The sequence below is a fragment of the Telopea speciosissima genome, chromosome 1 (genome assembly GCF_018873765.1).
Source record: "Telopea speciosissima isolate NSW1024214 ecotype Mountain lineage chromosome 1, Tspe_v1, whole genome shotgun sequence".
Taxonomy (NCBI): Eukaryota; Viridiplantae; Streptophyta; class Magnoliopsida; order Proteales; family Proteaceae; genus Telopea; species Telopea speciosissima.
The window spans coordinates 77,315,811-77,337,089 of record NC_057916.1 but is presented as its reverse complement, the minus strand read 5'-3'; the positions used below and the strand labels follow the sequence as shown (position 1 = coordinate 77,337,089).

Genomic DNA, 21,279 nt, shown 5'->3' with positions numbered 1-21,279 from the left:
CTCTTTCTCTATTTCAATAAATCTAGTGGTGGTTTTGAAGTTTAGCCTTTCTAGCATTTCTTTAACTATCTAACAATCATCAACTTTTCTGCTACATTTGTTCGAAGATTGGTTTTAATTCTTATTTGCCTTTGATTTTAGATTATAAAATTTTCTTAACTAGATTTTTGTCAGGTAAACATTTTTGTTTTTCACACTGCAGGATCAACTTTTGATTCATAGACTCCTAAAGAACAATGGCAATGTTTGGGGTCCCAAGGAGGGAAGGGAGTTGAGAGTTCATGAAGATGTGGAGGAACTTGCCACTGATTTGGCGGACTATATAGCTGAATTATGTGAGATATCAATGAAGGAGAGGGGGTTCTTTGCCATCGCCTTATCTGGTGGTTCTCTCATCAACTTGATGGGGTAAAAACGCTTTCCCTTTCCACAGCTTCGTTGAGTGATTTCTTTTGGTGCTTCTTGGGCCACTAAAATTCATTCATTGCAAATTAATTCAAAAAAAGAATGGAGAATATAATTTGGTTTAATCTGTTGTGTTAATTCATTGACAACTTGATGGGTCTTTAGCTCAAATTGGTAGAGCACTTGGAACATGAGCATGTTCCAAGAGGATGGTGGTTCGAGTCCACCAAGGCCCTCTTTATTCAACTGTTCATAGCATAGTCAGTCATGCTACTAATCCATACAAGAACCCAATTTTAATGGCATCTTTGAAATTTGATATTTTTATATTTACTTTGGTTATGTTAATGAGATATTTTAATTTTATGCTAAGGTTGGTAAGTGAAAAGGATTTTTCAAGTCTTTTTTTTTTGTATAATTGACAAAGAAATGGCATTATTGTAATTAATATCAAATAGGAAAGAATAGGTTTTACCAAACACCATTTTTGTTTTGAACGGTGTTCTTGAGACCGTTACCAAACGGTCATTTTCGGTTTCAGAACGCCGTTCTAGACCAAGAACGCAAAAAAACGTTTCTAGTCAAGAACGTGCGTTCTTTGTTCAGATCGTTATCAAACGCAGCCTTAGTCTTTGTATTTAGAGGCTTTTTTCCCCCTCTAATAGGCTCCGTTTGTTGTAAAATTTACCTTTACTTGAAAATTTGTATTTAAAATAATAAAAAAAATAGATATAAAATTTTAAATATTGGAAAGTATTGCAATGTTTGTTTTTTTATGAAAACAATCATTAGAAAACTTGTTAACCTGTAAAGTTTTACATTTACGTAGTAAAATTTGTTGTGGAAAATTTTTCAGGTAAAATTTTATGCCGAAACAAACTGTATTAAACTGTTACAAATGTTAACCTGCTTAATAGTGTTGATCCAATGTTGGTTTGGTCCCATAGTGTAAAGGCTGGGTGGGGTAGCCGGGAGCTGTGCCAGCCTTTGCCTGTCTCTCTACCACCCTGTATGGAAATGACTTTTCTGCCCTTTCCATTGGGCACAACCGTTAGCTTGCAGAAAGCTGGGCATGCCTAACTCTCTCCCTTTTTTTTTTTTTTTTTTTTGTCTACTTTCCAATTGCATATTCATGATTATAACTTTAAGAACACTAGTATAATCTCCAAGGTATTATAGTAAAGGGAGTACTAGATGACACATCCATATGTGAATTTAAAACTTGGCACCTTCTTTTAATTGCCCCTTATCTTCTTCTAAAAAGTTCTTTAAGATAGGGGTACAAAAGGATTTTCAAAAATAATTTTAAAATGACATATCCTTATATCGTTATCAAAAGGTGGCATTGTCATGCATGTTAAATGTTAGTATACATGTAAAATGACACTAATACTGTCAATAAAAAAAATTGTGTATGATACTATAAAGACAAATAGTAAAACTACAAATTATTTGACACCTTAATGAAAAACTCTTAGTAGCTGAAGAAAAAAAAAAATTATTGACAAATATACGACTCCCCAAAAAAGAAAAGGTGAAAAATGGTGAGAAAACAACCGACATATTTCATACAATGTCAGCACTTCAACCTTCGATTCATGCATAAGAATCAAGTATAAGGATGTGTTGGGCTCCATGATTGTAGGAAAACTTTGAAGAGTACATGAAATTATAGACTCACTCATATATAAGAGTACATGAAATTACTGCCTTACTCTGTGAAATAAAAAATCCCATCCATATTGATATCCTACGAAAGCGACTCTCATTAGCCCCTGACAAGGCAGCGATCGTGAAAGCGAAAGCAAAAGATTTGTCAAAAAGAATTCCCTTTGTCATATCCATGCGGGATGCAGTGCACAGGGAACGGATATGCAGAGCACTCAGATTTGACCATCGATGGTCCTACTCTCCTACTCTCCTATTCTCCTACCTACAATAGAGTCGAATCTAAATACTATAAGGGGTAGTTAATAATAAATTAAATGGGAAGTAATTTTCTGTCCGGGAGTATGGCCTATGCCAGCATTGCCATGTATCTATCTCTCTCCTCCTTAAAAAGGGGGCAGAAGTGTCATTTAATATGGGAAGGAGAGAGATGAACTCATGCGAGTCATGGGAGTGCTGGTGTAGGCCACACTACACCAGCACTCCCGGACAGATTTCTTTTTCCTTAAATTCAAGTTCACTAACTTTCCCTCGGTCACCCTTCTTTATCCTTTTCTCAGTCAAATTCATGAATCATTATGATTCATCTTCTTCTTAGAGTTGCAGGAGAATTGAAGATGTGAGAGAGTGTTTTTCTTTCTGCTGCCAGAACTCAGAAATGGGTGTGAAGAACCTGTGGGATATCTTGGATTCGTGCAAAAAGAAACTCCCCCTTCACCATCTCCAGTAAGTGTTTTATACTGCCCTGAATATTTTTTCTCACTAGTGAACTATTAAAAAATTTCCGTTTTTTCCCACCCATATTGTTGTATTATCCTATTCTAATGGGAGCAGGAACAAGCGGGTCTGTGTTGATCTCTCCTGTTGGATGGTTCAACTTCAAAATGTCAATAAATCTTATGTCGCTACAAGGGACAAGTTTTATCTCATTTCTCTCTTTCACCGGCTCAGAGCCCTTATTGCCTTGAATTGTAGCCTGATTTTCGTTACAGGTACACTTTTCCTCCCCTTAAATTTTTTTTTTCTACTTCTACTTCCTAGGGTTGTGATGTTGGGTGGCTGTTTCGTTCATTTCTGACTTGTAGACGATCGGATTTTGGGAAAATTATGTGACCTTTATTCTTTCGCTTGTATGTAGAATACTGGGTTTCGTTTGAGAGGTAAATTTATGACAAAAGTTTGTATTTTTTTTTTTTTGGGGGATAAATTTCTGTTATTTATTGCATTTTAATAGCTGTTAAAATTAGAAGGTTGATTTCCTAAGTAGAACGCCAATGGTTAGAGGCCGTTGGTTAGTGTGATGGAAAGGGGCTGGGGCTCCCAGCATGAACATGCTGGTTCGAATTTCAGATGCCAAAAGTTACGACCAACTCCAGGCCACCCCTCAGTGCACCCGCCCTTAAAGCCAAAGTTTTATGCCCATGGGAAATATGTGATTTTTCCTTTCCTGATAAAATACTGACATGTGATGGTTTAAAACCAGTGCAAGATGTCATTGGGTCAATTGTATTATATTTTTATCTTGGATGGGTGAAATTTGTACCAAGATTTTTGTTGTGCAACAGAAGTAGGTGATAGTATTTCGAAATATTTGGTGTTTATATCTGTAGATTTGGATTGTCTACTTGCTGCTATCAATATATCAAGTTACCAAACCCATGGGACATGGTTACATTCACAATGGGAAATAGCATGAGAAAATAATGTATGTGACTATGTTCCAGATGTTGTGCTGTCCGTGAATCTGGAATGCTACTGATATAGTTTATACACCTCGTAATGTGGGCCATTATGAGGAAAAAAGTTGCACCAGCCATGCTCAATTTCCTTTTATTCCATGGGATCTTTCTGAATAAAATCCTTGGCCAGCACTTTTGTCATTTGGTCCACCATATCTTTTTGAGTATATACGGTATACCCACTATGTTCTGCTGAATGGCTGAGCTTAGGTTTCACTATGGAGTCAGTAAATCTGAAGGAATATAAGATTGATAGTTTTTGGAGTGAAAGATCTTGTAGTTAGTTGGTAATGGTGCTTTGCGGTAAAAGGTGAGTGATGGGATGAGATGGAGTGATTATTCTTCCTTATCATGTATGGATGCAACTCAGGTGCAGGACTGCTGATCCAGATCTACAGGGACAATCTATATTGAACACACACGCACAGTACACACTCAAATCTGGTAGTAATACATTGCTTGTTTCCTGCTTTCAAATTTTGCATCACTTGTGTCAGCAATAGAAATTTTGATATTGCCCTTTAATCCTTGGTTATGTAAGCAACTGGTATAGTTTTCAAGTCTTTGTATCTTCTAGTAATGCCCAAATTTGTGGACAGGTAGACCCCTAGGTCCCCTACTCACATGTCAATTTTCAGCTCAAATGGCGTTGCCAAGTGGAAAAATAAAGCTCTAAAATCCAGGTCTATGTGAAAGTGCATAGTAGTATCCAAAGTACCATAAGCATGCATGGACATACATGGGGATGCATGCCAATGCTAGGGGGAGTATATGGTTGAATTTGTTTGAAATTTAATAACTGACCCATTTAGACCATCCTATGTCTATTGTCTATCCAACAGTGGAATTGCCACAGCAATTTGCAATCTGGCAGAATTATGTGTGGAACTAAGATAAGCTTATCTATGCTGGACCGTGAAGTGTTCCCATATACATATAAATATGGATATTGTCTATCTTTGTCTTATTGTTTTGTACATTTACTACACTTCTTTTCTTTCCTCATTCTGAATGATGACTTTGTAAAAGTTTGAGTAACCTTGTCATTTAAATAGATGGATCGATTCCTTCCATCAAGCTATCTACTTATAAACGACGATTGGGATCAGTTACTGAGGTAGTACCTTTCTTTCCCTGTTCATTATCATCCTTCTTTTATCCCTCCTATTTCGTATCAACCTTTCAAAGGAATGATACTAACATTGTTTTCATGATTCATGTCCTAAACAGGTTTCTAGCGTGGAGACAAATTCACAAAATGCATCTTCGCTTCGTAGAAATATGGGATCTGAGTTTTCATGTATGATAAAAGAGGCAAAAGTCCTTGGCATGGCACTTGGGATCCCGTGTTTGGATGGGTAATTTAACTGCTGTCATAGAATTTCCATTCCATTTTCTGCTTCATTTTGTGACCTGTTCATTTATTTGGCTTTCACCTTTAAGTCTCCTTGGGGGTGAGGGTCTTGTGCATAAATGAAAATTTTGACTGTATACTCTATCTTGATATTTCTGGATAATTTTATCTCTCCACTTAAATGTGAGTTTCCATATTCAGGCTTGAAGAAGCTGAAGCACAGTGTGCATTATTGAACTCAGAATCATTATGTGTAAGTAGAAACTCCTTATATTGAGTTATATATTATTATACACGTAAAATCCATAATTGGTCATATCATCATACCAGGATGGATGTTTCACGACGGATTCAGATGTCTTCCTTTTTGGTGCAAGGACGGTATATAGAGATATTTGCGTGGGTAAGTGTATCTTGGGCTTCTCTGACATGCTAATTTGCTTGTACAAAATTCTAGCATTTGGATGTTTTCAGTTTAATTTTCTTGTTCATGTACTGATGAATACTGTTTGGTGTTCAATTAGGGGAAGGTGGTTATGTAGTCTGTTATGAAATGGCAGACATTGAGAAGAAACTTGGGTTTGGAAGGAACTCATTGGTAAGTTTTGTGTGTATCTCACTATTACGTGTTGATGGTGAACATCCTTCTCTTTCAGTTTAGTTTCAATTTACTATACCCTTAACTGTAACACTAGGTTCAGATGTCACACCCCTTTAACAGGATCTCAAGATACCCTAAACCAGAAATTAGGTTAAGTAATAAGGTAAAAGTCAACCTTTTCTGATGGGGCTCAGATTCTGGTCAAAAGTAATAGGCTGTTACGATAACAAAACTCCAAGTGCTGCAAGTATTCAACAGTCGGATCTTAAGTCGAGAATCAAAACAGTAGAATTTGAAACTCTTTTTTTTTTTTTTTTTTTTGGCCTGAATATTACCTGGGACCCGGGTAAGCCCCTAGAATTTTATTGCTCTCAAAGAAGAAAACAAATAATACACGGGGGGGACATTCCACCTTACCCCTTCCCAATACATTTAACTCTCACAGGCTGAAACCACTCAACGCCCTTACAAAACACCAAAAAGAACCTACTTCCTAAGGACCGGCAGTCCAGCCTTGTCTTCCCTAAGAATTACCTGAAGCTTACCTGTGGGAATACAGTCCTGATGGAAGGTGCAAGACACACCTGAGTCACAGGCTTGATTAGCTAGCCAGTCAGCTGCCCTGCTACTCTCCCGAAAAGCAAAGGTCACAGAGGTTCGGCCATCCGACACCATAGTCAAAATCTCCTGAAACCAATACCAGCCCTTCCACAAGTTGCACCTTTTCTGGGTTATCATTCTGACCGTTGAAGCAGAGTCCGAGTTAACCACCACATCCCTATAGCCCAAGGCCTGACATAAGGTTAAGCCATCTCTCATGCCTCTTAGCTCAGCAATAGAATTGGTGCAGCTACCATAAAAATTAGAGAAAGCTGCCAGAGCCTCTCCTTTTGAGTTCTGAATTACACCTCCACCCCCTCCTAGACCAGGGTTGCCCCTACAAGCGCCATCCACGTTAAGCTTGACTGACTACAACGGAGGACACCAATATACCGGAGTGGGGCGGGACAGCCTGGGTGCGGGTTCCCCAATGCCAAAACACTGAAGAATCAGGCCGTTTCTGACCGAGCCTTGTCTACCAAGCTTAGTAGGTAGCTGAATCTCATTAACCCAGGCTTTAATGCTCTCTATCACCGAGTTAGCAGTGCGACGCCTTTCCCCATGCCTTCTAGAGTTCCTCTCCTTCCAAAGCTCCCAAACTATCAGGGAAAGAAGGATGCCAGTTATAAATGCACTTGCACTGTTGGAGCTGGCCGACTCCTGCCAAAGGCAGATACGACTGCGAGTGTCTTGGGAGGGGATAGCCGGGATGTCGAAGAGCCTAGAGAAGAACCCCCAAACCTTGGTTGCCAGGACACCCGACACAAGGCAATGGTCGGCGGTCTCGGTCCTAGGACTTCCACAACAATTACACTTGGATGCCAAAGGGATTCCCACCGACATTAAGGAATCATCGGTGGGGATCCTTCCATTGAAAATCTGCCAAGAAAAGAAAGCCATTTTCAGGGGGACCGACTGGTTCCAGATCCATCCTGCATATGGAGCCTCCGAAGCAACACTTCTCACTTCATTCCACACAGATTTGGTGCTGAACTTCCCATCAGAAGAGGGGGTCCAGGCAAGCACATCATGCATACAAGAGGGAATAAACTTTTGGAGGGATACACAATCCTTGACAACCTCTGAGTCAATGGTATCCAAAATCTCTTGCTTCCACCCTCCGACCTCGTCCAAAGCCTCCTTGACCCTCAAGCTCAAATCTATCTGCAGTGCGTTGTTGACATGATCAAGAAGAGGGCCTGCACCTCTCCAATCGTCCAGCCAGAAGTAGATTTCCCCCGAGCCTAGCAACCATCTGGACCTGCTCAGCAGAAACTCCTTGAAGGCCAATGTACTACGCCAGGAATTCGACCCCACACCTTGAATCCCAGCCAGCACCGCATGAGAGTTCCTAAAGAATTTTGCCTTGAAAAAATCACTTCATAGAGAACTCTCAATGAACACTTTCCAAAGCCCCTTGAGGCGAAGTGAAAGCCCCACATCTTCCAGCCGCCGAATCCCCAAGCCCCCTTCCTGGTGGGGCCTGCAGACCTTCTGCCAGCACACCCAGTGTCTTCGCTTCCCCCATTCTGAGTAGCCCCAAAGGAAATCAGCAAAGATCCTGTAGAGTCTTTTAATGACAGCCTTGGGAGGATTAAGAGTTGCCAGGACATGTATGGGAATAGAGGCGAGGACATGCTTAAGGAGCGTAACTCGACCTCTAGCAGAGAGAAGCCTTCCCTTCCAGCTTGCGACTTTATTTCTAATTTTTCCAACCAGAGCATCAGAAAAACAAATCTTAAGCCTGCCTGCTAAAAGAGGAGCTCCCAGATAAGTGATTGGGAGCGTCTTTCTAGGGAAACCAGTCACCATCCCGATCATGTGAGCCCTTGCCAATGAGGCCTTGTTACCCACCACAAAACAGCTTTTTTGCCTATTAACTAGCTGCCCTGAGAATTCTTCATACCTGCCTATGAAGCCCATGATTTGCTTGGGAGAGTTCTTTAGGCCCCTGGTGAAGATGATGGTGTCATCCACAAAAAGACTATGCGAAATCCCAGGGCATCCCCTTGGTAGCCTGTAGTAAGCTGCTTGCCCCTCCACAAAAAGATTTTTGAGGCCCCTGCTTAACACCCCCTCTGCCAGTATAAAAAGAGCTGGGGACAAAGGATCCCCCTGTCTCACCCCCCTCGTGGACTTGAAGTAGCCAGACTGCTTGCCACCCAAAACAATTGAGAACCAGCAGTTCTCCACTGCCTTCCAGATCAATCTGATCCAGTTTTCACTAAAGCCAAACCTAGAGAGGACGAGCCAGAGAAATTTCCATTCTAACCGGTCATAGGCCTTGGCCATATCAAGCTTGAGGATCACATTACCACCCCGAGTCTTTCTGTTAAGGTCCTGAGCCACCTCCTGGACAATGGATATACTGTCATGGATACACCTGCCCTGCACAAAAGCACCCTGTTCCGCTTCCACTAGGGCCGGAAGCAAGCTTGCCAAACGAGAAACAATAATCTTTGCAATAATCTTATGAGAAAAGTTACACAGGCTTATAGGGCGAAGATCAGCCATTACCTCAGGGTTCTCCTTCTTGGGGATTAGCACAAGATTAGCTGAAGTGTAGCTTCTAGGGAGGGCCCCACCCTCGAAGAAATCCACAATTGCAGCCCATACATGATGACCGACCACCTCCCAGCAAGCTGTGAAAAAGTAACCTGAGAAGCCGTCAGGACCTGGCGCACTGTCACAAGACAATGAAAAAACAGCCTCCTTAATCTCCTCCAAAGAAGGTGGCAATAACAAGGCGGCATTGTCCTCCTCCGTAACAACAGTGGGAATCAGCATCAACAGTTCTTCATCTACCAAGCTGCCCTGAGTAGCAAAAATGTCTGAGAAATGACGCACTGCCTCAGCCTACACCCTTTCCGGGTCATGGATCCATTCCTCGTCCATCCCTTTTATCTTATCCACTCTAGCATGTCTTCTTCTGATGTTAACCATGGAGTGGAAGAATTTAGTATTACGGTCCCCCTCCTTAAGCCAGGTAACCCTGGATTTTTGTTTCCATAACATTTCCTCCTGAAGAAGTGCCCCTTCCAAGGCTTTCCTGGCCTCTCCGAGCTCCTCCTTAGCCCCCTCAGTCGGGTACTGGTCATAGGCTACCTCCATTCTGTTAACAGAATCTTTGGCATCCTTAACCTTCTGGTGCACATTCCCAAACACCTCCTTGTTCCACTTCCGGAGAGCACCCCGGAGTCTTTTTAGTTTCAGGAATAAAACAATGAGAGGGGAGCCCGCCACCGGTTCCTCCCACACCATCTTGACAAATTGCATGAAGCCCGGATGAAGCAACCACATTTGCTGGAATTTAAAGGCTGTAACAGGACGGGCACAAGAAGCTGAAAAAGAGAGCCACAAAGGAGAATGGTCTGAACATGCCCTGTTAAGATGTACCACCTCACACCTGGGGAAGGCTGCTAACCAAGTTGGGCTTACCAAGAAGCGGTCCAATCTGGCCAAGACTCTGCTCACACCTGTGCGGTTGTTAGTCCAAGTGAAAAAATTGCCAGCATAGCCTGCATCTACAAGGCCCGCATTGCTCACAAACCCACCAAACTCATCTAAAGAAATCGAGCAAGCAGGGCTGCCCCCTATTTTCTCTGAGGGGGAAGTCACCACATTAAAATCCCCTCCCACCACCCAAGGGAGCGTGTTTGAAGCAGAAAACATAACCAGCCTCTCCCACACCTCCCTCCTCTCTCCCACTGCGCAGAGACCATGAACGAAAGTGACAATGAAGGACCCTGCTCTGGCGTCCTCACACTTCAAAGTCAGGAACTGCCGATGCTCTTCTAACACAGAAATCTGCATAGAGACACTCCAAAACACCCAGATACGCTCCCCAGTGTGCACCGAATCCAAACCAATTCGCCTCAGGACTGTCTGCGCCTTAGAAACTTGAGCCTTAGGCTCTGCAATAGCCACAAGGTCTACCTTATGTAATTGTAAAATAGCTTTTAACCGCCTAGTAGTAGGCTTATTACCAATTCCGTGTGCGTTCCAAAATAAACAACTCATGTAGGAACGTTCCCAGAGGACCCTAGCGATCTCATCGATCTTGTAACACGCCGTGAGGGACCCTCGTTAGCCGGTCTCCCCCTTCTGCTTTTCTTTATTTTCTTTCTTTTATAGACATTGGCAACACTCAAAAAACGCGCCCGGGAGGCTTGTCTCCTCCCTCCTCGCGGGCCTTCCGCAGCCTAGATGGCATCTTCCTCCCTAATCCTGTCCAAAGTTTTGCGGATCCGACCTTCAATAGCAGCATTAAAGCTTCTGAAACTTTCCAGCAGCTCTTCACGGCTTACAGAAAGTCTCTGGCCTACAAGGCACATGGGTGTCATCCTTGGCCTTAACCCCCAAGGACATGCCTTCGAAGAAGGGAGAGTGACCATCTGACAGGGACTGCGAACAGCCTTCAGTCAAAGCACCAACTATCGCACCCTCAATAGCCTCACTATTTCTCATCTCCCACCCGTGAGCACCCTGCGCCACTTGCACTTCAGCCTCGCTGACACCAGACGGTTCAAGAGGCAGCAAAGCTCTACCAGTCGAAACTTCGCCCTCTTCTAAGTCTTGCGCTAAAGTCCCCTGACAGAGAAAGCACAACAATACGAGAAACATCCTATTCCAAAACAGCCAACGCACCATTTAGAGCCGATGGAGCAACCGCACCCAAGCCATTGCCTGCCACCTCCTTTTCAGCCAAGACCACAGACCATGGTTCCTCCGCAAGCACAGTCACACCTGCGGATCCTTCGACTAGGTCAACGAGAGCCCCCTGAAGACCGGAGACCACGTCTTGACCCCCTGCAGATTTCCATCGTCCCCGACGGGTCACAAGCGACGCTCGACCAGCTGCAATAATCAACCTACTATCGCCACGCGAGGTGCCCTCGCCATACGGAATAAAAATCCCATCTCTATCACGAGCCTCATCGTTGACTCGGCATCTAGGCTGCCCACTTCTTCCCGGTGCTGCAGGGCAGTCCTGAGCCGGAACCTCGAGCCCTCCGACAGCCACAGGCCTTCCAGGACCTCCCTTCCTCTGCAATAGCTTTCTACAGATATCTTGCGAATGACCAATCTTCAAACACGACACACAGTAGGAGAGCAGACGTTCATACACCACCTTTTGATGGAATCCTTCTGGACCACAGCCCACCCACACCCTGGAGGGCAGCGCCTTTCTCAGGTCAACTTCGACACAGAATCTGGCTTCCACGGTACGAGTACAATTGGCCGTGGCCCCATCTACTTTGAGAAACCTTCCAATCGTGCCAGCAATGGAGACCAGGAAGTTGCCTTGGTAGAAGTTAATAGGAAGCCCAGGCAGCGACACCCATACTGGAGCAAGGGGAGATTCCCAACCAGGAACGAAGCCAGATGACCAGCGCATGAACCGCAGGCGAAAACCTTGAGCAAATACTTGTTCTTTCAGCCAAACCTTGACGAAATCTGCCGGCGTCGAGAATCGCAGGAGGACGTGTCTTGGATCCATTGTCGACAGCGCAACTTCACCTTGTAGGAACAGGATCTTGGTTAAGAAAGCCTTGATCGAGTAGAGTGAAGGCCTTCCATGGCTGCCTTTGGCAATCAGCGCCCACTCGAAAGCTTTCTCAGATTTTTCGACCTCTTCCCTCGTGAAAAATACTGCAGGTTCCCCAAAGTGGGAAGATGGCGATTTGATATCAACAGAGACACGGGGAGGTGCCAACGAACGCGACACCATAGCAGCGAAAGAGATAGGAGGCCCACCACCAAGTGGTCCCTGAAGGGGAGGATCGTGGGGGCGCTCCTCCCTAGGGGGAGGACCTGCCATTGCTAAAGCAGAAAACGACAACCCTAGCCCTAGCGTGCGCCACCAGAGCCTAACGTGCGCACCCCGCCTTCGTCTTGGTATGTTATGATGAGTAGAATTTGAAACTCAAAACCCAGAATTTAGGAGATTTCATACCATGGCAGATCAGTGGCTCTGATCAATCTAATGGTCCTAAAACCCTGGTCAGAGTACTCTCTTAGAAGGTCCTGTGATACCCCAAAATATGGAAGGGATCTTCTGGACAGATTCCCCAATTCAGCAGATTTCGATTTGAACAAAAAAGGCCCTACAACAGGGCTGCTGCCAGATTTTTTCCAGTGGTATCTTGCTGTGATTTTGACTCCAGCATTAGCAGCATGTAGACAGTAACAATAGTAGATGATTATTCCACCCTATCTCAGATTAAATCAGATTTCAGTAAGCTTGAATAATAACAAATGAAAAACACTTATTTGAAGAGGAAACTGAGCATAGGAAAGGGGGGGGGGGGTATGACCTTTGATTTCCCACCAACAAGCATTAGTCAAAATCTCTATAATCACAAGAGTTTCTCACTCCTCACTAAATCTCACCTCAGCAAAAGAGGCAACAGCCATAAATTTCATTCATTAAATCGTGGGATGCAATAGCCTTACAAATAGTCTATTTTAAAATAAAAAGTCCCAACCCATGTAGATAACTTGTCTACACACACTTGCATAGCAAATAGGAAATCCAAAAGAAAAGAAAACTTAAAGAAAACCCTCTACACAAGGTAAAGGAATTAGACTGAAATAAAACAACTTAAACTAGCCTAATAAAGTAAATCCCGTATTCCTACCTCCTACCTCCTACCCCTAATTTAGGCCCATTAAACAGGCCTATTGCAAAGAAAACCCATCGAACTAAAGGTCCAACATGTATAGAACCTAACCCAAGGCTCATTTCTACTAAAATAAGCCCACTTTTTGTTGATTTATCTGCATCAATTCTATTGACAATGCTTCCAAATGTGATTTTGGCTCAAGTTGGAAGTCCATAACAAGGTGGTTGGAATGGGATCTTAACAGAAAACTATATTTTGGCTTTTTTAGTTGTTGCAGGGAAGAAGTCTCTCCCTATATTCTATAATATTTCTCCTTCATTAGATGAATTGTTACAAAGCTTTCAAGACATAGACTGAATTTCATTAGGCCCCGTTTGATTAGAGGGGTTTTGGTGGGGTGGGATTTTTAAGGAATGGAAAAGTTGTACTTTTCCATTCCTATGAGATATTGAGATGTTTGGTTAGTTGGGGTGGAAAAGCAACTAGACAAACATTTTTTCTTGTCTGGTGAAGCATCCTCTATTCCACCCCCTCCCAAAGTCTCACCAAATTGGTGAGACTTCGGTACTATTCATGGAATGGAAAAGGCTACATACTTTATGTGCTCCGCAATCATGGTTTTAGGTATCATTAATGGACCAATACGTATCGTGTCGTATCGAAACTGATACCAATTGGCCGATAGGACCGATATCGATAGTTTCAATACCAATATGACCGATAGCCGATGTCGATACTAGTATGGTCGTACAAAACGATAGCATTACGTATCAGACCGATATAGTTGACACTGTACTCTTTTTTACATTTTTACCCTTTATTTGTACCGTGTCAGTGACCTGTATCGGAAATACAAATCAGCTGATACTGAATCGATACTTAAAACCATGTCCACAATACTCTTTTTCCCTCTCCCCATGGAGCCAACAAACATTTGCATTGTTCATGGGAATGGAAAAGTCTACTTTTCCCCCATTTCCCATTCCTTTCTTTCACCCCACCAACAACAACATGTGGGACCCATTTGTCAGGTTTTCCCATTCCATACTCTTCTCTAAACAAACTGGGCTTTAGTGATTAGTTTATTTTAGGAAGGAGTATTTATTAGAAGTTAAAACTGCTGTCATTGAATTGCATATTTGTGTGATGTTGTGTATCTCTTAGGTTTTTAATTTTTTCTGGATTCTGATACTACAATTTTTCAGTGATTTACTTTGTTACTTAAACAGAATTATTTTGAAGCCAATTATAGTTTTTACTTGTACATTTGCCCATGCTCTTCAGATTAGGTTTCTTTCTCGTCTAACATGTAGTTTGTGATCTTCAGATTGCTCTGGCTCTTCTCCTTGGTAGTGACTACTCTCCGGGAGTCCGCGGTTTTGGTCCGGTGGGTAGGAAGAATTGGTTACTTGCCTCTTTAGTTTATAAACCCTAGATAGTAAAGTTGCTACAGTGAAATTGAATAATTTGTGGCCTCTCTTTCTCTTTCCTTTGTAATTTCTTGTTAGTTGCTTATATGAACTTAAATTGTTTTTCCAAAGTCCCACTTCTTAAGGTCTGTAACGGAGTGGAGAATTTCCTGCTCTTCACACTGTTTTCAGTTTTGTATGCAAGAACTGTCTTGGGTAGGGAAAGAAGTGGATGCTTGTCTCTTTAGTCTCTGCAGGCTAATTAATGGAGTGGCTCCTACAAAATGGATAATTTCGTAGTTTCTTTTTCTAGTTTCTTATATACATATCAATTATTTTTCCAAAGTCCTATCAGTTGAGGCATGTTGCTGAGTAGAGAACTTCATGCTTTTCACATTCTTATTGAAGTTCTATGGATGAATTTTATTGGTTTCCTAATTTGTTTCTTATTTTGCATTTCCTCCAAATGTAGGAGACAGCATGCGAGGTTGTTAAATCAATTGGGGATGGTGTCATTCTTCAACGTATTACATCAGAGGGGTTGGCATTTGCAAAGAAGAAAGAACCTAAGAAGCAGGGTCAAATTCTCAATGGCAATGCAAACAAAGAGAACAATCAGTTTCATAAACTGAATATTAATGGTAAGCCAAAAGAAAAGGAAGAAGGGGAAAGAAAAAGGAAAATGGAAACCTTCTAATGATTATTGTTAGATAAAATCTGCATTTGGCTAACTGAATATTAACCATTTTTTAGATCCATGGGTTATAGGTTTTTGATCAAACCTTCTAATGATTCTTGTTAAACTAAATATTTTTCATTTCCTGGAAGGAAGTAGTAATGTTTTCGGTGTGAGGTTATGCAACTTAAGCTAACCCATTACAGTTGCAGCATGAACAAGTTATCCGGAGATCTTGAGGTTTTGCTAATCTGTTTCTGTACAGATTAAATGCTCAATATTGATTTTACAACCAAGGAATTAATGGATTTCTACTATTATGCATAATATATCATAGGACTTTAATTGCACACATGTAAATGCAGGTGCTCCAATTGGTGGTTCATACCCTTCAGCCTAAGCATCTTAAGTTCTTAACTAGATAATCTTAAACATACGAAAAATCCTACACAAAAATTGGGCATACCCAGTGCATGAGGCTCCCGCCACTGTGGGGTCTGGGGAGGGTCAAAATGTGTACAGTCTTACCCCCACTTCGCGGAGAGGCTGTTTCCTGACGCGAACCCATGACCACTAGGTCGCATTGGAGCAATCATACTATTGCACCAAGGCCCGCCCTCTACAAAAAATCCTATACAATTATCCTTAATTTGATCAATATGGGATTGAGGGAATAAGATCTCCTAAGTCAATTCTGGTCCTCTCAATATGGTGTGGAAAATCTCTCATTTTATTAATGGTACTATGTTATTGTTCTACAGAGGTAAACAAGAGGGTGGGGGGGGGGGGGACATTCAGATCATCTGATTCTAACTTCCTGATAATTTTAAATGAGTGAAAATAACCCTTTGCAATGTATGCTTGGTGATTTATGTAGAAAGTGAGCAAAATCCACAAGACAAACAGTGCATACAAGTAATCAATGCATACTTGAAGCCAAGATGTCACTCTGCAGACTCAGAAGCTGTGCATAGGTACAGTTTCATACATCCAATGTGTGGAAGTTCAAGTTGGAACCTCATTTTTGTAGATTACAAAAGGTTGAAATATAGTGTGGTTTTTATCTGATCATTCTAGTTGAATTTCTGTTCTCATAGTTGTCAAGATTTGATTTATTTACATATTGTCGACTACATTCTATGTAAGTGATTTGGTTTTCTTTTTTGCTGGGTCGTGGATCTGCAAGTTTTTTAATTCACTTGAGAGTTATCAGTTAAGACACAGGGTTCATTGAGTTCAAGCCTGTTGCATATTTGATTTCCTATTCATAAAGAACAAAACATGTGTAAAATAATCATCTTAATTTGTAGGTTGCTTTTTCAACATCCATTTCAACGGAACGAACTTCAACAGATGTGTGCTGAGTATTTTGGTTGGGCACCTGAGAAAACAGGTTCTTCGTTCCCTGAGTATAATTTATCGAATAATTTTTAGATGCCCATTGCACTTGCTCATGATTGCGTATGGAATATCATGTGGATACATGTGGGGCAGTATTTTACAATGTTCCATGTATATTCTTTGGCTATTCCTCTTTGTAGTGTTCACCTATCTCAATGATTTAGCCATCCAATCCTATTGAGCTGGTTCTTAGAGTGGCCATATTCTTCAGATTTTCTGCACAACATTGTTTTGTTTCCGTAATTGAATGAACTGATTGGAGGTATTGGGTGGCAGTTGAGTTTGTTACCTATTGTTGGGTGTTTATATTGATGTGGAAGTACGGAGTTTCTAAAATGTGGAACAATTTGAAATATTTCTTCATGATTGCATACTTATTTTGATGCATAGAGATTACAGAGGGATGCCCTTTTTTCTTTTTTTTTTGAATTCATCAGCTTATTTATTGTGTTTTAATGCACAGATGAGTACATCCTCCCAAAGATTGCTGAGAGAAATTTACGGCGGTTTACTTACCTGCGTAAAACTTCATCAGAAGTAGGACTTCAGCTACCAGTGTATGAGGTATTCACTTGTAACCACTAGCTCCTAAGTTTCTTGTATGGGCCTTGGTTTAGAGTTCTAGTCAATTTTCCTGAAGGGGTTTTGCTTGTTCCTTATCTATCGGTGACTCAATACACAATAGCCATAGAATGTATCTGATATTTGATTGCTATAGATCTGATATCTATCTATTGTGATGTATGGAATATATGACAAAGGTGGAGTGTTGTAGTATATCTATTGATCGGTCATGTCATATAGGCCCGAGTCGGACATGCAATTGCTTCGATTTGAATTTTATATATATATATATATATATCAAGAGATGTGTTACTTGTAGTTTTCTTTCCCAATTTCTAGACCAGAAGGAGACTCCGAGTTTTTGCAAGTTCCATTAGTCCAAGTCTTTAATCCTTGATGTACTCATACTTTTCTGATTTCAGTTGCCAGTTACGTGTCCTATTTCTGCAATTATCAAGCGCAGAAAAGTGCAGGGTACAGAATGTTTTGAGGTTGCTTGGGAAGAAATGGATGGACTGAAAACTTCCACAGTCCCTGCTGATCTCATTGAAAGGTATAGTAATTCAAAGTTCTTTTTCTCCCCAGATTTAGAAAATCCATTCTTTTTCCTCTAAAATATATGAGATAAAGAGGGCCTAACCCAGTGCTGGTCTCACCTATGAGGGGTCCTTGGACTTGGAGGGATGAGTTTGGAGTCAGTCTTAAACTTCGGCATTTTTGCTCAAAGTGGCCACCTTCAAGATTCGAACCTGGGCATTTTCCCTGGCAGCCTGAATCTCTTACCAATCCATTGATAAACTATTTAAAACAGAACATAAAATTTTAATGTCAACCCATTGATCTGTGTTTGCATATTTCATTGTTTTGCTTATATTTGGGATAAGAATATTTATATCCATTGCCTTCTACCCTCTAAGGACTAATTATTTCATGCTTCAACTCTTGCACATTTGGTTTTAGGATTTTCTGTAGTTTTTATTTGTTTTTGTTTTATAAAGAATTGAGAATTTTGGATCTTTTTATCTCTAGTGCCTGTCCCGAGAAGATAAACGAATTTGAAGTTAGGAAAGCTGAAGAGAAGAAACCGAAACGGAATGCAAGGTCAAAGAAGTCGGAAAGCAGTGCTGCTATGTGTGAAGTCAATCAGAGGCTGCAGGATCTGTTGCTTGACATAGAAGCACAAAGCAATGTGATTAGTAGTGTAACCCTTCACCACCCAGTTGATCCTATAAGTGCTGAAGCTGAGGTCGTTAATCTCTTGAGCCCTGCTCCAGATGTTTCTGTTTCTAAAGTTTTGAAAAATCAACAGGTCAGCGGTCGACATATTGATGTACTCGACTTAAGTGAGTCTGAGACCGAAGCATCACCTGAACATGCTAGGAAAGCAAGAGAGTTGAGATTATTTATAGCCAGTATTAAGGATGATGTCTCTTGAATGAGCCATGCAATCTGAAATTGTAACTTATGTTTGTTTTTGGTATTTCTGTATCATTTTGTTTATTGGGAGTTTCCTCTTGTTGGGTCACCCAGTTTAAGTTTAGTTTGGTGGTACCTATTTCTTAACCTTATTTAGAAAGAGTAGTTGTATGGCTGAAAATTTGAGTAAACAAAAAACCAATAATATTAAAGAAATATTTAAGAGTGTACTAAAGTCATCCATTAAGAGTCCTATATTCTTAGACATCTCCATCATTAAACCTTCAAAACTGAACCTTGAAATATCAGTTAATCTAGTGGAACATATCATACTCTTCTAGGAATGATAAAGGAAATTAATACGTTTTTTCAAGGCACGAAACAAGCTCTTCAAGACTTGAAAGGGGTTAAAGCTCTTCAAAATTTTAAAAATTAAGGAGAAACTACAAATTCAATTCATCAATCTTCCCCCTTGTATTGTTCTCTCATTACATTTTTAAAGAAAAAGAGAACTTGGATCAATCTCAACCCCGAACCTTCCTATGGTTGATAAGAAATGACCAAGCATCTCTAGGAAGGAAGCTATAGCCTTGGAGATGAAGAAATAGCATTTAAGGATTTAATCCTTGAGAATGGACCAAGAAAATGGAGATTGAAAACTCAGGCCAGTCGACTGAGCTGGGCATTCGACCGGGTATGGAAGGTCAACCAGGCCGGGTCTTAGATTGTTGTGGCCCTGCTGCTCTCGAAATCGTGCCTTGACATGGTTTGAAGGTAGGAGCTCCTTAGGGTATGCTCTTTGGGACTCTATGGACTCCTTGATGCGATCTGGGATGACATCAAAATTTGAGCAAAAAAGAGTAATATTATCATATAAAAATGGTAAAAGTTTTCATACACGGCTGTGTAAGCCGTGTATGTGAGAGAGTCTCTCACAAAGAGTTGGAAAAGTCATAAATCCCCACCCATTAATTAATGCCTTGAAACTCCCACCCTCTCACATACATGGTTTACACGACTGTGTATGAAAACTTTTCCCTATAAAAATTTATAAAAAACATAAAAAGATAGCAATTTAGGTTGTGTTTGGTATGCATTCTTGGGATTGAATCTGGGCCTAGAAAGCATTCTAAAACCCAGTTCGTCTCTTTTTTATCCCTTCTAAATGCATTCTAGACACATAATCTATTCCAAAAATATACATATATACCAAACACAACCTTGGGTCAAAGCAAGGATCACCCCTTCAAAACTAAAGAGGGCCACGCCTCACCATAATCTATTCTATTTCTATGAGTTCCTATATTCTTTGAAATCTCCATCATTAAATCTCAAAAGCAAGGACCACGCGTCACAACTAAGAGGGCATGAGTTAAACTTTCCTTGGGCTAACCTATCAAAAAACGAGAAAAAAAAAACCAATTGTTCTCCCGAATATGGAATGGTTCCTATAAAACCAAGACCAGAGCTTAAAAATATACCACTCTTCCTCTACAAGCCCAACCGGTTCATCTTCCATTGCTCTCTTGCATACTAAGATATATATATATGATGGAAAGAACCAATTCTAACCAACAAACAAAGAGGTACGGTTGTGCTATCTTCTGCTTCCATTTTTGTGCTCACTAGTGCTTTACCACAAGTATAAAAATGTGCTTTCCTTTCAGGTGTGAAGTAATTACAGGATCCAATAAAGGAATTGGATTGGAGATATGTCGTCAGCTAGCTTTCAATGGGATAATGGTTGTTCTAACTGCTAGAGACCAGAAGAGGGGTATTGAAGCTGTTGAGTCTCTCAAAACATCTGGATTCCTTGATAATGTGGTTTTCCATCAACTAGATGTAAAGGATCCTGCAAGTATATATTGCTTCACTGGCAAGCTTTATTGAAACCCATTTCGGAAAACTTGATATCTTGGTCAGGATGGATCAGCAGATCCCATATTTTATTTTAGAGGGAATGTTCTCTGTGCCGGGGGCGTAGGCTACGTCCAGACACATGGGGGTGGATGCAACGATCACCCTGCCCCCCTGAGTGGCAGGCCCATGTGTTTGGGCGCAGCCTGTGTTGCGGCATAGAGAACATGAGCCCTTTTATTTTATATGAATCTATACCTTTCAGTTAGTTTTATCTCCTGGTCGACCGGTCACTCACATACAAAAATCCACAAACCCAGAATATATAGACCAGCACACCCACTAAGCATCCTTGTGAAACTGAAGATTTAAATGTTTTTTTTGCCGGTGAACAATGCAGCTGAGAATGGAATAATGAATATAGATTTTGAGGTTACAAGAATCGTCATTGAACGTTCTTTAGTAAGTCCGGAAATGTAACTTTTTGTTTGGAAATTTTAGAACTTATAAGAACCAATTTTTTTTTAAACATAGGACCAAGTTTCCCTCCACCCATGGTGAATGGGATCCCATTCACCAAGTGGCGTGAGAAGGCCAGAATGGGTATCGAGAGGGTATTTTGGAACATACTAAAATCCTAGGAGGGGTTTGTGAACGCTAGGATTGTGGGTGAACCATCCTCTATGGGTGGAGGAGAACTTTGTCCTTGAACATATATGGAGCAGTTTTCTTGCTATTTGTCCCTTTAAACTACAGATTTGATGATTTCACATGTAAAAACCTTGTTTGCTTGGAGTAGAAGGGCATACTGATAAATATGAGGTTGTGCAGTAGTGTACCATGTCTGGTACGAGAGGAATCTTAGAAGCTGGATAAGTCTAAGACGTACCAATAGATTTGGGATGCCATTGCTTTTGATATTAGGGGGAATCTTGGTTCAGATATCCCTGTTTACCCTGACAA

The 21,279-nt window shown here is 41.2% G+C and overlaps 2 protein-coding genes across 2 annotated transcripts in view; both read left to right on the top strand.

The window, feature by feature from the left end:
• The first annotated feature begins 2,661 nt into the window (after positions 1-2,661).
• On the top strand, positions 2,662-18,485 carry LOC122662597 (single-strand DNA endonuclease 1). The gene is made up of 14 exons (XM_043858279.1): positions 2,662-2,799; positions 2,908-3,065; positions 4,868-4,929; positions 5,043-5,170; positions 5,368-5,419; positions 5,497-5,569; positions 5,691-5,764; positions 14,321-14,380; positions 14,875-15,043; positions 15,956-16,052; positions 16,389-16,471; positions 16,943-17,043; positions 17,466-17,596; positions 18,073-18,485. The coding sequence occupies exons 1-14, from the start codon at positions 2,732-2,734 to the stop codon at positions 18,476-18,478; spliced, it is 1,662 nt and encodes a 553-aa protein (XP_043714214.1). The 5' UTR covers positions 2,662-2,731; the 3' UTR covers positions 18,479-18,485.
• A 1,447-nt stretch (positions 18,486-19,932) lies between these two features.
• Positions 19,933-21,279, top strand: part of LOC122654917 ((+)-neomenthol dehydrogenase-like) — a 68,978-nt gene continuing 67,631 nt past the window's right edge. Inside the window, exon 1 of the mRNA XM_043849177.1 lies at positions 19,933-20,045. Within this exon, the coding sequence (XP_043705112.1) occupies positions 20,008-20,045 (38 nt within the window). The 5' untranslated portion in view covers positions 19,933-20,007. The remainder of the gene's footprint in view (positions 20,046-21,279) is intronic.